Source organism: Octodon degus, unplaced genomic scaffold, assembly GCF_000260255.1.
Source record: "Octodon degus isolate 3935 unplaced genomic scaffold, OctDeg1.0 scaffold00074, whole genome shotgun sequence".
Classification (NCBI taxonomy): domain Eukaryota; kingdom Metazoa; phylum Chordata; class Mammalia; order Rodentia; family Octodontidae; genus Octodon; species Octodon degus.
Genome location: NW_004524650.1, coordinates 11,696,758 through 11,710,798, shown reverse-complemented (window position 1 = coordinate 11,710,798; position 14,041 = coordinate 11,696,758). Strand labels below are relative to the sequence as shown.

Genomic DNA, 14,041 nt, shown 5'->3' with positions numbered 1-14,041 from the left:
CTCTGGATGATTTGTTCCACGTGCCATTGCTGTATACTCGTTGGTTGTTCTTCTCACTTTGACCCATTTGCTTATTGTTCAAATTGTTCCCCTTACTATTGCTTCTGACGATAATTCCCAAAGTTGACACAAGGCATATTCTGCCTTACCCTACCTCAGCTTCAAAAATGGTATGTTCCCCCTTTCCCAAATTGCAATCTGATGAAATCACTTAACTCTTACAGCGTGACATTCTTTTTAACACAGTAAACATTGGCAAACAGATGTTCTCCAGATTATACAAAAAGCCAGAAAATTTAGACACCATTGTTTTACTGTTGAACACTTCTATGTTATTCTCTGAAGAAATTATTTTTATGAAATCTTAGCAAAATGTCCTTTATATTAAAGCTATTCATATTAATCTATGCAGAGTCCATGGTATATATAGAAAGAAAAGGAGAAATAATAGGAATTTATCCATATTGCTTCTTTCCAATCCTTTTACTGCACCTGTTTAAAAAAAAAAAAAAAAAAAAAAAAAAAAAAAAAACAGTAGGACTTTTGAAAGCAAATCCGAATTGAATCTGATTGGGGAGGTACTTTCTAGACTAATGATTGATTCTGTCTATCTCCAATGAGAAAAGAAATGCAAACTTAAGCAAGTGAATGTTCTCTAGAATGTCACTTTGTTTTGACTTGTGTTATATCCTGACAAAGCTGCTGTTCTTTGTCATTACTTAGACATGATGAACAAAGTCAGACATTTCATTTTTTTTAACATATGAGCTAAGAATAAAATCTTGGTGCTGGAACTGAGCATTATGTTTTCCAGGCAGAGGAAATGGACATTTATTGGATGTTATTGCTGCTTTCCTTACACTAATGACATTATGAAAGCTTTGAGTAATATAATTTGAAAATATTAATTCTGTGTTTCAGGTCATGCAAGACAAGATAATCTGCCTTCCAAAAAGAGTGCAGCCTGCTCAGAACCACTCATCCGTTTCAAATGTCTCTCAAGCAGTGGCCAGCGCCACCCCGCTGCCTCCACCCAGACCATCCCCTCTCAGTCCTGCCACGGTGGAAATGAAAGGACTGAAGACGGACCTGGATCTTCAGCAGTACAGCTTCATAAACCAGATGTGCTACGAGCGAGCCCTCCACTGGTATGCCAAGTATTTCCCCTACCTTGTGCTCATCCACACTCTGGTCTTCATGCTCTGCAGTAACTTTTGGTTCAAATTCCCTGGATCCAGCTCCAAAATAGAACATTTCATCTCCATCCTGGGAAAGTGTTTTGACTCTCCCTGGACCACACGGGCTTTATCTGAAGTGTCTGGGGAGGATTCAGAAGAAAAAGACAACAGGAAGAACAATATGAACAGGTCCAACACCACCCAGTCTGGTCCAGAAGGCAGCCTGGTCAACTCTCAGTCTCTGAAGTCAATTCCTGAGAAGTTTGTGGTTGACAAATCTACAGCAGGAGCTTTGGATAAAAAGGAAGGGGAGCAAGCAAAGGCCTTATTTGAGAAGGTGAAGAAGTTCAGGCTGCATGTAGAAGAAGGTGACATACTATATGCTATGTATGTTCGCCAGACTGTTCTCAAGGTTATCAAATTCCTCATCATCATTGCATATAACAGTGCTCTGGTTTCCAAGGTCCAGTTCACGGTGGATTGTAATGTTGACATTCAGGACATGACTGGATATAAAAACTTCTCTTGTAATCATACCATGGCACACTTGTTTTCAAAGCTCTCCTTTTGCTACTTGTGCTTTGTAAGTATCTACGGCCTGACGTGCCTTTACACCTTATATTGGCTGTTCTACCGCTCTCTGAGGGAATATTCTTTTGAGTATGTCCGGCAGGAGACAGGAATTGATGATATTCCAGATGTGAAAAATGACTTTGCTTTTATGCTTCATATGATCGATCAGTATGACCCTCTTTATTCCAAGAGATTTGCAGTGTTCCTGTCTGAAGTCAGTGAAAACAAATTAAAGCAGCTAAACTTAAACAACGAGTGGACTCCCGATAAGCTGAGGCAGAAGCTGCAGACAAACGCCCATAACCGGCTGGAATTGCCTCTTATCATGCTGTCAGGCCTTCCAGACACTGTCTTTGAAATCACAGAGTTGCAATCTCTAAAACTTGAAATCATTAAGAACGTGATGATCCCGGCCACCATTGCTCAGCTGGACAATCTCCAGGAGCTCTCCCTGCACCAGTGCTCTGTCAAAATCCACAGCGCAGCGCTCTCTTTCCTGAAGGAGAACCTCAAAGTCCTGAGTGTCAAGTTTGATGACATGAGGGAGCTGCCCCCCTGGATGTATGGCCTGCGGAACCTGGAAGAGCTCTACCTTGTTGGCTCTCTAAGTCATGATATTTCAAAAAATGTCACCCTTGAGTCTCTGCGGGATCTCAAAAGCCTTAAAATTCTCTCTATCAAAAGCAACGTTTCCAAAATCCCGCAGGCGGTGGTGGACGTCGCCAGCCACCTCCAGAAGATGTGCATACACAACGACGGCACCAAGCTCGTGATGATCAACAACTTGAAGAAGATGACCAACCTGACAGAGCTGGAGCTGGTGCACTGCGACCTGGAGCGCATTCCCCACGCTGTGTTCAGCCTGCTCAGCCTCCAGGAGCTGGACCTGAAGGAAAACAACCTGAAGTCCATAGAGGAGATCGTGAGCTTCCAGCACTTGCGCAAGCTGACGGTGCTGAAACTGTGGCATAACAGCATCACCTACATCCCCGAGCACATAAAGAAGCTTACCAGTCTGGAGCGGCTGTCCTTTAGTCACAATAAAATAGAGGTGCTGCCTTCCCACCTCTTCCTATGCAACAAAATCCGATACCTGGACTTATCCTACAATGATATCCGATTCATCCCACCGGAAGTGGGAGTTCTACAAAGTTTACAGTATTTTTCCATCACTTGTAACAAGGTGGAAAGCCTTCCCGATGAACTGTACTTCTGCAAGAAACTTAAGACTCTGAAGATTGGGAAAAACAGTCTATCAGTACTCTCACCGAAAATTGGAAATTTACTCTTTCTTTCCTACTTGGATGTCAAAGGGAATCACTTTGAAATCCTCCCTCCTGAACTGGGTGACTGCCGGGCTCTGAAGCGAGCTGGTTTAGTTGTAGAAGACACTCTCTTTGAAACTTTGCCCTCAGACGTCCGGGAGCAAATGAAAGCAGAATGACTTACTTAAGTGTGACTGAAACACGCTTTTACCAAATACAGTATAAAGAATTAGGTAGTCTTAATGCCTTTCTTTTTTTTTTTTTCTTTTTCACATGAAATGTACACACAGATTGAGTGAGGAGTATGTATTTTTAATAAAAATTTAATTGTATTTTTCAATATTAATATTTTAAAGTTTTTTTGTCTTGGAACCTAATGGATCTGTGATGGTTTTCTACTTACGGAAACAGAGGGTTCTATGTTTTGGTTTTCTTCTTCCAGCTCATTGTTGTGAAAGAGGGGGGAATTATAAGCTGCATGCATTTGGCATATCGTAAATGGATGGAGCTGTTTCTGCCAAGGTCATTTTTAGCCTGTTTACACCTCTACGTGGTCTTTTTGTTTTCATCATGTGTGCACCAAGGAATCTGTGCTAATTATTTTAATATCAGTTGCCTTCTTTGGCCAAGTCCTTTGCTCTACAGAAAATTTTTCTGTAGCACGTAAGTTCACAGAAGTGCATTGTCACAGAGTATTATTTTATTATTTTCCACCTTTCTCCAGTACCCTAAATTGCACAATTTCATACATCAAGCAGTTATACTTACCCTTAGGCAAGAAGTTTGCAGGTGGGTGAAGAAAGCGATCTTTGGCAGTTGGCACGCTAGAATCGGTCATTTAGAATTTAACAGATTTGCATTTTTACCAACATTTTTTTAAATGTCACTTAGAAACTAAATACAAAAGCTCGTTTTCTTTCATCGCAATACTGCTGTGTAGTACTGGTGAGCAACCTTAGAGAAATTAGATTTATTTTAGTCTTCTAGTAGGTAATTAGATTTAAAAAGCATAGAATTAGAAGACTGTTTTTTGAGTAATTGAATCATCTTTGATATCCTGATATGTGGATGCATCAGATGGAAAAATGTCACTCCTGAAGCGCTCTGTTAAAGAGCTGGTATTTCCAGGCCCTGTGTCTTCCTCCGTACACCATGACGGTAGAAATCTGCTCAAATCCTACCCATTATCAGTTTGCCACAAGCCCTCTCTTGCTGTGAATACTAGTGATGCATGCTTGGGAACTCTGCTCTCTGACAATGTTTATCTCATCTAAATTGGTTCTGTTGCTTTCTTCAAATACCAAAAAGATGGGCCAGCCAGGTAGCACAGCAGACTAAAGCTGCTGCTTAGACAGGCACAGCGACCAGGGTTCGATGCCCCCACCTGCTGGTGCAGGCCCCAGAGGGTGTGCTGAGACAGAGATTGAGGCTGGATGTGGTGGCGCGCTCCTATAGTCCCAGAGGCTGAAAACAGGAAGATCACTACAAGTCCAATCTGTGTAGGGAGATCCTGTAGACCCTATAATAAATACATTTAAAAAAAAAAAGAAAAAAAGTACCAAAAACAAAAACTGCTAAATGGTGTCACCTAGCAATAATTTTTGCCTGATCAGCTGAGCTTTTATTTATCTTTTGTATTTAAAAACACAACACAGTATGGTATTTGAGCTAAATACTTCACTGACCTAAGGAAGTTTTGTAATGTAACAGTAAGAGAAAGTAAGGAGATGATTTGGGGTTAAAATGCTGTTTTAAAATATTGCTTCTTGGGGCTGCGAATGCAGCTCAGGGGTAGAGTGCTCGCCTAATGTGCTAGAGGCCCCAGGATTGATTCCCCAACATGGGAAAAATAAGGAGTGCTTCTTGCTCCTGGTGAATTTGCACAGTGCTACTTTGAGTTGTACAGAGAAGGCAGCTGTTGGGAACTGGTGAACAGAAACACACACCTCAGTTGCGTTTGAAACCTTTAAACCTTCATGATGGGGTGAAGGGTTATGGGGAGCGATCCATTTTGTTTGATCCAATCATGAAGACCAAAGAGCTTCATATTTTCTGTTCTATGTTAAAGTTAGAGAATGATGATTTTGTATAGCTGATTTTAGTAGATCTGATGTTGAAATTAGAGTAATTTAAATAGAGTAACTTGGTTTTGGTTCTCACATGGTAAAAATATTCAATTCCATAATATTGGGTTCCTGAGTATGAGTGAAGTGTTGTATTTAGAAACAGCCCTGTTGGGTTTAAACAACCAGTTTTTGGCAAGTTGTCCGTGATGGTGCATGACTAAAATCCTCTATTGAAAAGTAACTTTTAGACAACTGAGAGGAAAACACTGGGCGTACTCTTTTGGGGGGTTAAAATTTACAGTTATTTTAAACATCCCCCTTCAAAGGGAATCTTGTTCAGGTTAAAAATCATATTTATGCTGAAGTCTTTATCTGGTATTAACTAGTAATCTTATTAGCTAATAATCTTATCTGAGTGCATAACTGAAATAGGTCACTGATAGTTCTTGTTTATCACTTGCTCAAAATTCCAAAAAAATTTGATTTTCTTTCTTAATGATTTTGCAAGCTGACCCCAGAGTGAAATTGTAAATACCATCAAGTCAGTATATGACTTTATGTAAAACTTCGTTTTAACTAAGAAGGAAGATCTTTCTAATAGGTTTTATATAACAATTCAAAAGCCTCAGAATTAATTTTGAATCTAAATTTTCTGGCTCTAGTCCTTTATAATTTTGTAAGTTTTTGTTCATATTCTCAAGTAAAAGGCATCCAATTACTCTTTAGCCTTTCAATGGGAATCTCAGGTAAATGAACTGCTGACTTTTCTAAAGTTCTTTAACTGATAGACTCAGTGTAGAGTTAATTACCTACACTTCCGTGTTTTACAAGTGCTCTTGCCAAAAAGGAACAACTAGCTCTACTTCCACAGCCTCTACAGGATTCATGAGAAATTACTGTGTAAATATAGAAACACCATGTATATTCTTACTCCATTGGCTGCCTGAATCTCATGAGGAATAAGCTTTTTGGTCAGCTTTAATTGTAAAATACAGAAAAAACAGTTGGTGATGGTCTAGTCAAAAGGGATGTATAAATTTATCCAAGGAAAGCTGCCCAAGGTGTCACCTCAGAACATTGTTGTGTTTTCTTGTGTGTTAAGTTAGATTTGGTTTGGTTTGATTTCTAACACAGTATTTTTAATATCAAGCTTCTTGATACAGTGACATTTGTTATTTACAGTTGTAGCTTTTGCTTACTATTCATCTATTTCCTTACCCCTTTGTTTTCCGGCTATTTTAATGTACTACCACAATACATGGCAACTTGAACATCAGGCTCTGCCTGCTATAAATATTTTGTTCATTTAGAGGAGCCTGCTAACCTGGCTCTCGGACCAGACCCTCTGTGTGGAGGATTCTAAAGAACCTGGAATCTTCCTTGTGTTCCTTGGAATAAGGGAGGTCCATATTCAGGGTGGACACTGTGCTAGTTTATGATTGTTTATGATTTCTGGTTTTAAGAAAGAGAAAACAAAATTTTTGCCTCATTAACATTTCTCTCAAGGGAAGTTTGCTGTTTTATTTTTAATTTTCTGCTGTAAGAGAAGTCCATTCTTTAGTTCCTACTGAATACCTGACTAATAGTAATGACATGTTAAATAGTGAATATTCATGACCTGTCATTATGAAAACTCAGTAGTGGCCAGGAAGATAGCTCAGTAGAATAAGCGTTTGCCTGGCAAGCACAAGGGCTTGAGTTCAATCCCCGGTTCCACCAAAAAAAAAAAAAAACCAAAAAACAAAAAAACCTGTCAGTAGTACTTAGCAGTGAGAACAGATAAGATAAATGTCAATATAATTCCAATTTGTTTTTAGAAAGCAGACTAAGATTCAGTTCACCTATAAATACTGAATGTGATAATGCTATTCAAAGATTTCACATTTGGGGTAGAAGCTCAATAACTCAGGACAAGATTCTCTGCCAATCTCAAATTAGCAAGTATATAGAATTTTCTCTCTCTTTTTAAAAATTATTACTGGGGATTGGACCAAGTGCTTTTGCACTAACCTACATCTTAGCTTTTTTTTTTTTTTTTTTTCTTTCCTTTCCTTTTTTTTTTTTTTTTTTTTTTTTTTTTTGACATAGGATCTCGCTAAGTTTCTAAGTTGTACAGGCTGAGCTCATGATCCCATCCTCCTGCTCAGCCTCCCTAAGTGTTCTAATCATAAGCATGTGTTGCCACACCTGTCTCTTCTTATCTATCTGGAAATGTAAAAGCTTGGGTAGTCGTCAGCATCAGACATCCTGGCGTTTCCGATTGAGGTGGGCATCAGGCTTCTCACAGCTTTACACCAGCCTCCCCAGCTAGCGTGCTTGACCCATCTTCCCATGGCCTTCACTGACAAGATGGCATCTGTACCTTTATTTGGGGGAGACAGATGAGAATTTGCCCTGGCTCAAGGGGTATCAGGAGGTCTTGACCAGGCTATATAACTTTAGTGGACTAAATTTCTTGACTATGTCAAAGAACACTTCTTGTGCATGGTTTATAATCTGGTATAAATTTCTTCCAAGTACCTCTCTCTGCCACCTTCCTCTGCTTGGTATTGGGATTGAAACTCCATGTCTTATGCGCCCACACATTTTTCCTTTTGCCACTTATTTACTCATGAGTTGAGATTGTGTCAAATGCTGACAAGACATCTAAGACTGTCAAGAAAAGGGGTAAAAGTTGACTTACAGTGTGTAGTCATGATAAAATGTCTTAATGTTATTTGGCTATGTAGTACACAGAAACAGAAAACAACAAATAAAGTCATGTTTTTTACAACTTAACATTGACGTTTGTCCCTTTCTTACTTTCATAGAAGTCGTGTTTATCTTCTGCATTTCTTAAGCTGTTACTAAGGCTCTCTGTGCCCTGCAGGGAGTGGGCTGTGCGCAGTCTTTCACTTTGTGTTAAGCTCGTTTCTGTAATTGTGACTAATTATTTCCTTCCTTAATTCACTGTACTGCATCTACCTAAGGTGCCCCTGGAGTTTCATTTGGGTAATTAGTGCCGTGATATGTAATAGGGAGTGCAATTTTTGTGCATTTGCCAGATGAAATTGTACAATAGCTGTCCAGCTCAGCTTTCAGTAAATACTCTTAACAATAATGATGGTGGTTCCTAAAAGGAATCAGAATGGCTTTGCACAGCTAGGAGGCCTCCCCTAATTAACCACATTTGCTTAGCCTTAGGGAAGCTCTCTGTAAAAACATGTTATGTAGCACTTACATGTAAGAAAATTGTGACTGGCACCTCTCAAGGCTAAATTATCACTGCGTGTGTGTGTGTGTGTGTGTGTGTGTGTGTGTGTGTGTGTGTGTTTCTTGTTTTGTTTCCCTAATCATCAACTCTGGAAAAGGAGAATTGAAATGAGAGAGGATGGCAAATGTGAGAGAGAGGCCGTGTGAATGTGTGTATCAGAAAGAGAAGGGACCAAGAGTGAGCTCTGAAAAACTGGGAGCACAAAGCGTCAACACAGGGTGATCTCAGCACAGCGGACAAAGGAGAAAATGACTGCCCACAGCCCCCCTCCCCTGCTGTGTCTGCTGGCCTTTGATCTATATGGACTATTGAGATGACTAAATGGCTTCTGCTATTTACTGTTGACTAGCAAGATACAAGGGAAGCATTTTTGTTGGGAGGAGAAGTAAATGTAGAAGGTGGAAGTCACCGAAATTAATTTGAGACCCAGGAACTGAAACTCACACCTCAACCCTACAGACTTCTGAATGTAACTTTCAGTCATCCTGAACATCCAAGTAGGAAAAACATGAGAAGCTGTTTGTGAGCCACATTATTTCCTGGAGTCTAAGTCTATGACTACAGGTTGGACTTTTAAGTTTGATATTTGAACACAGCAAGGTTTATCAAATATCTAAAGTCAATTGGTCATTCCAACTAGTTTGATTTATGAACTCTATTGTGAAGTTTGGGAGTAGGTAGAAGATAGACTTGTTTTAATCTTTTCAGGAATGATTTATTTCGACTCATTACAACTCATAAATGTTTTTAAGTGTTTGAAATTTGGTTTTGCTTTGTTTTGCGGTGCTAGAGACCAGAATCAGGATTAGTTAGGCAATCACTCTACCACTGAGCTACATTCCAAATCCCAGGTAAGTTAGATCTTGAGAAAAGTGACAAGTTGCCTCTCTGGCAACACGTGGGGCTTGCATTTTATATTTCCTCTGTAGTTCTCCTGCTACAAAAAACTCCCCAGAAGCAATTCTGGCATGACAAAATTATGACATTTCCTCACTTTGAGCTGTGGAGATTGGGGGGATTCCATTGTAATTTTGTGTAAATCATGATTGATAATTTTGTGAGAATCATACTCTGTCATTGGGATAGTTTTGAATATCTTAGACTCACTCAGTCCAAACATAATTAAAGACCAGTGCAAGATCATGAGGATGTATTTACTGCAATTAAAGAATAAATGTTGGAAAGTTTATAAAATAGGGTGAGTTCCATGTGTGCCTATTGAGTTGTTTATATAACCTATATTTCTTTGTGATTTTATGACAACTATAGAGTAGCCAATCTCAACCAAAGTTTGAAAGGCTATGTACAACAATGATCCCTGAATGGAAACCAAACTTTTTTTCATATGGGTGGGGCCTTTCAGTCAGCCTTTCTAAGAGGAAGTCTGTTGGTTCAAAATTAGAAAGATTTTTTCTTGACTCTCCCCACATTCTAGCCACTGGTGGGGGCATGACTCACGAGCCTTCCTGGTAGTCACGCTCTGAGCCCTAACAATGCGGCCCACTAACGGATTGACTTGTTTTATGCCCAGAGAAACAAAGACAGGATGTTGACATCCCCTGCTTTAGTGAGGAAGTATTTTAAATGAATTCATACTGTGAAATTGAAAACTAGAGACGCCACTCAGTCAAAATTCTAAACATTTAGCTACACAAATATTTATTAAATCCAGGTAACCTTTAAAAAAAACTGGAATCATTCCGAGTGGAAATGTGAACAATATCCAAGGGGCTAAATGCCTGATTTATATTGGATAAGGCTGTCCCGGGGGAGCCAAGGTAAGACTCACAGTGTGCTTAGCAGGCAACCTCCTCACAGTGCATTTTCTGAAGTTCAGGATGAATTGTTCAAATTCTACCAATATGAAACCAATCAAATCTCAAGTACTGTATGGTAAGCCAGCTGGACAATTATTGTAACTCTCTAACTCTGAAACTGCTAATGACTGATGAGTGTTTTAATCATAAATCTAATCAAGGGGCTGACCAGATAGCTCAGCGGATTAAAGTGCCTCTTAGGCAGACACATGGGCCGCAGGTTCAATCTGCAGTGTGCTGCGCAGGTCCCACCGCCAGGGTGCACTGAAACAGAGACAGACTGGGTGTGGTGGCGCGTGCCTGTAATCCCAGTGCTCAAGAGGCTGAAAACAGGATCACTACAAGTCTGATCTGTGTAGTGAGACCCTGTCGACCCTGTACTAAATATATAAAAATAAATCTAATCAAGAATTCGGTGTAGTGAGACCCTGCACAAAAAGAAACTTAAAAAAGAATTTACATAAAGGATATCTAAAACTTGATTCCAAAACCATATAGTAAATATAAATATTTCTAGTACTACTGAACATACTAGAGATCCATTGTAAGACAAAGTTTACATTCTTTTTAAAAAGTTGTTTTATAGTGTTTAGAATCATACACATTTTGTGTGTGTGTGTGTGTACAGGGAGTGAAAAAATTACACAAAAATTTATGCAGGCATCTACAAATGCTTTATATTGCTCTATTAATGTTCCTTGATTAGCCAGGGGGACTTAGAATGCTAGATATTTGTAGAAATATCCCTTTTATCTTCACTTCTGTATATCCATATTAGTTTAGGGTCTTGCTTATACTAAAGTCCTGAGATTTAACTTAAATGAAAAACGAAATTCCTGAGATTTAACTTAATGAAAAACGAAATTCCTAAGATTTTTTAAAGTGTTTTAATCACTTAGAATTTTTTCCAACACTTTATTTTTATTTATTTATTTGTATTTTTTTAGGGAAGGGTCTCACTCCTAGATCAGACTCTAATGATCCTCCTGTTTACAGCCTCCCAAGAGCTGGGATGAAGGCACACACCACCATGCCCAGTCTCAATTGCCATCTCAGCACACCTCGGGGGTGGGGCCGGCATGGCAGGCCTGGGGATTGAACCCCTGGCCTCTGCACCCACTTATTCCATGCTAATTTTGTTCCATGATGTCTGGCCCCTCAGAAAAGCTTGATGGCTGGGAGCTAGAATCACCTGAAGGCACCTTCATTCCCATGTCTGGTATTTGATTCTGGCCACTGGCTGGAACCAAGGTTGTGACTATCGGCCAAAAGAGGTCTCTCTATACCACTTGGGCTTCCTAACAGCATGGCAGCTTCAGGCCATCGCATGTCTTACCTGAGGGCTCCAGAGCAAGGGGCACAACACCAAGAAAGGAGCTGCATCACTTGTATGATCTAGCCTTAGAAATCACAGACACTAGCCAAATCTTGGAAACAACCAAGATGCCCATCACCTGAGGAATGGATGAAAAAGATGTATTTTTATACAATGGACTATTACTCAGTTATAAATAATGGTAAACTTGAAGCCTTTATATATAAGTGAATGCCACTTGAAGATATACTCATAAGTGAAATAAACCAGACAGACATGTGTAAATATCATATAGTTTCCCCAGTATAAGAACTCAAAAGAAGAAATACAAATAGAAAGGTATAATACAACTAAAAGGAAAACAAGAACTTGAGGACTAAATAAGAGAGGGAAAGGAGAAGAACTAGGAAACATGACAGTGGCAAACCATACAGTTATATGTAGAAGATGGGTAAGGCAATGATCTGTAGAATCTTCAGGAGATTTTTGAAGCTAGCAGTTAATTGGAAAGATTCTTACCCTGACTAACTATATATACGGACACCTGTGAACTAAGAAACTGCACTGAAGATGGCAATTTGTAATAGTAGGTTCATGCTTGGAGTGCCTGTCATTCTGGTCTTCTGAATACAGGCTGCTTGTCATGACATGCCAGTTGCTGCTGCGCTGTCTCTCAGGTAGATGATTGTTCAAAAAGAAGTGGGTGACAAATGAAGGCAGGAGACAGGAAAAGGAATGTTGCAGGACTGCCCTGCTACAAGATTGTATATGGTTAGATTTCTGGACTTATGTGTAAACATAAGAATTATATAATTTTATGCCTATTTTTAAATATATTTTAATTTTTAAATTTTTTTTCATATTCTGTAGGGACTTAAATTTTAACATATCAATGTTTGATGAAAAATACCTGTTCCATGTTATGCCTAAGATGTTTGATATTCAGACAAATAGTGAGGTTAAGCTTAATAGCCTAGGTTGTATGGTAATAAGAATAAACTTGTCTTCTGGAGGGTTAACAACCTAAGTTTGCAGACCAAAATATTAGAGAAAAAGGAGGGCCACAAGGAAAGCCAACATTTTGGCCATAGCCTTCCAAGGTCAATTAAGACTCAGGACATATGAGAACTTGTACTGTAATGTCATGTAACTCAGAAGTGTCCCAAATTTTCTGATCAAGGAGATTATGGGGCCAAAGAGGAAAGTGACTGATGATGTAGAGTGCGCCTAAAGAGAGTCACATGGAGAGAAAACATTCTCTCAGGCTTTCACAGAGAGCACATTGGCCAAGCAATGGCCTGACTCATCCACATGGCTAACACTGACAAAGAATCTACAATCTGAGGTACAGGGTCTCAGGATAAATCCTGAGGGGATTTGACTGACCTTATCAGATCCAAAAGCTACAACTCTTGTTGCATAGGTCTTGCTTTATCTTGGTTTTAACCATCCAGCAGAAAAGTATAAAAATGAAGTGTTAGAAGTTATGCCATGTTGTTATGTTGAGCTGTAGGGAACTCAGGTTAACAATTTCTGACATTGACAGTCAAGTGGAAGACCCAATGCTATTATGGGCTACTGGACTCTTTTGGAATATTTTGCTGAGTTCACACACCTATAATATTCAAATGACAGGACTAAACAAAAAAGGGGATACAGATGAATGTCCATTTTGTATCTGTGTATTCAAAGTGGTTAGGATAGATAGTTACATTCTCTTAATGAACAGAGGGATTTGTTCTGATAGTATTTGTAAATAGGATATGTCTGTGTCTTATACAGCAAATAACCACTAGGAAGAGAGTATGCAATGTGTTAATTATTGAAACTGTCCTACCAATTTGATTTGAAACTATCTCATTGCTATTTGTTTCTCAATAAAATTATGGAGAAAAAAAAAAAAAAGAAATCACAGACACTTCTTCTCCTATACTCTGTGGGCTGAAACAAGCATAAATCTTACCCAGCTTGTGGCAGGGGCAGAAAAGAGATAGGCCTCACTTCTCCTTGGGAGGAGTGTCATTGTCAGAATATTTGCAACAGGAGTTATTGTGGCCATCTGTGGAAAAATACAATGTCGCAGTCTTAGGCCAAACTCTCCAACCATTAACAGCACCTCTGTGATACAGCTGTAAGGATTCCTGTCTTAATATTTGCTAGCATTTTTGCATAAGAAGTGGGTCTGTGAAGGGCAAGGAACACTCATGAATTTTATAATCTTTCAGCACACCCAATAGTTAATGTAAGCTTATATTTTCTTTGTCCTTTTTTCTTTGGAGAAGCTGGGAGAGCCTGTGCATCCATTTCTTTTTTCTTTCTTTTTTTAATGTATTTAGCACAGGGCCTACAGGGTCTCACTACACAGATCAGACTCATAGTGATACTCCTGTTTTCTGTCTCCCAAGCACTGGGATTACAGGCACACACCACCACACCCATTCTCAATCAACATCTCATTGTGCCCCAGGGGCAGGGTGGGCACTGTGCACTAGGGCGAGCCCCAGTCCCTGCATCTGCCTAAGCAGGCACTTTAATCCACTGAGCTGTCTGGCCAGCCCTTCCATTTCATTTTAA

General features: G+C 39.4%; 1 protein-coding gene across 3 annotated transcripts in view; it reads left to right on the top strand.

Annotated features, from left to right (window-relative positions):
* The window catches only part of Lrrc8c (leucine rich repeat containing 8 VRAC subunit C), an 87,306-nt gene extending 83,944 nt beyond the window's left edge, over positions 1-3,362 (top strand). For all 3 annotated transcript variants that reach the window (XM_023720257.1, XM_004635743.3, XM_023720258.1), the window contains one exon: positions 922-3,362. In XM_023720257.1, coding sequence (XP_023576025.1) covers positions 922-3,195 — 2,274 coding nt within the window. In that variant the 3' untranslated portion in view covers positions 3,196-3,362. The remainder of the gene's footprint in view (positions 1-921) is intronic.
* Positions 3,363-14,041: the final 10,679 nt, after the last annotated feature.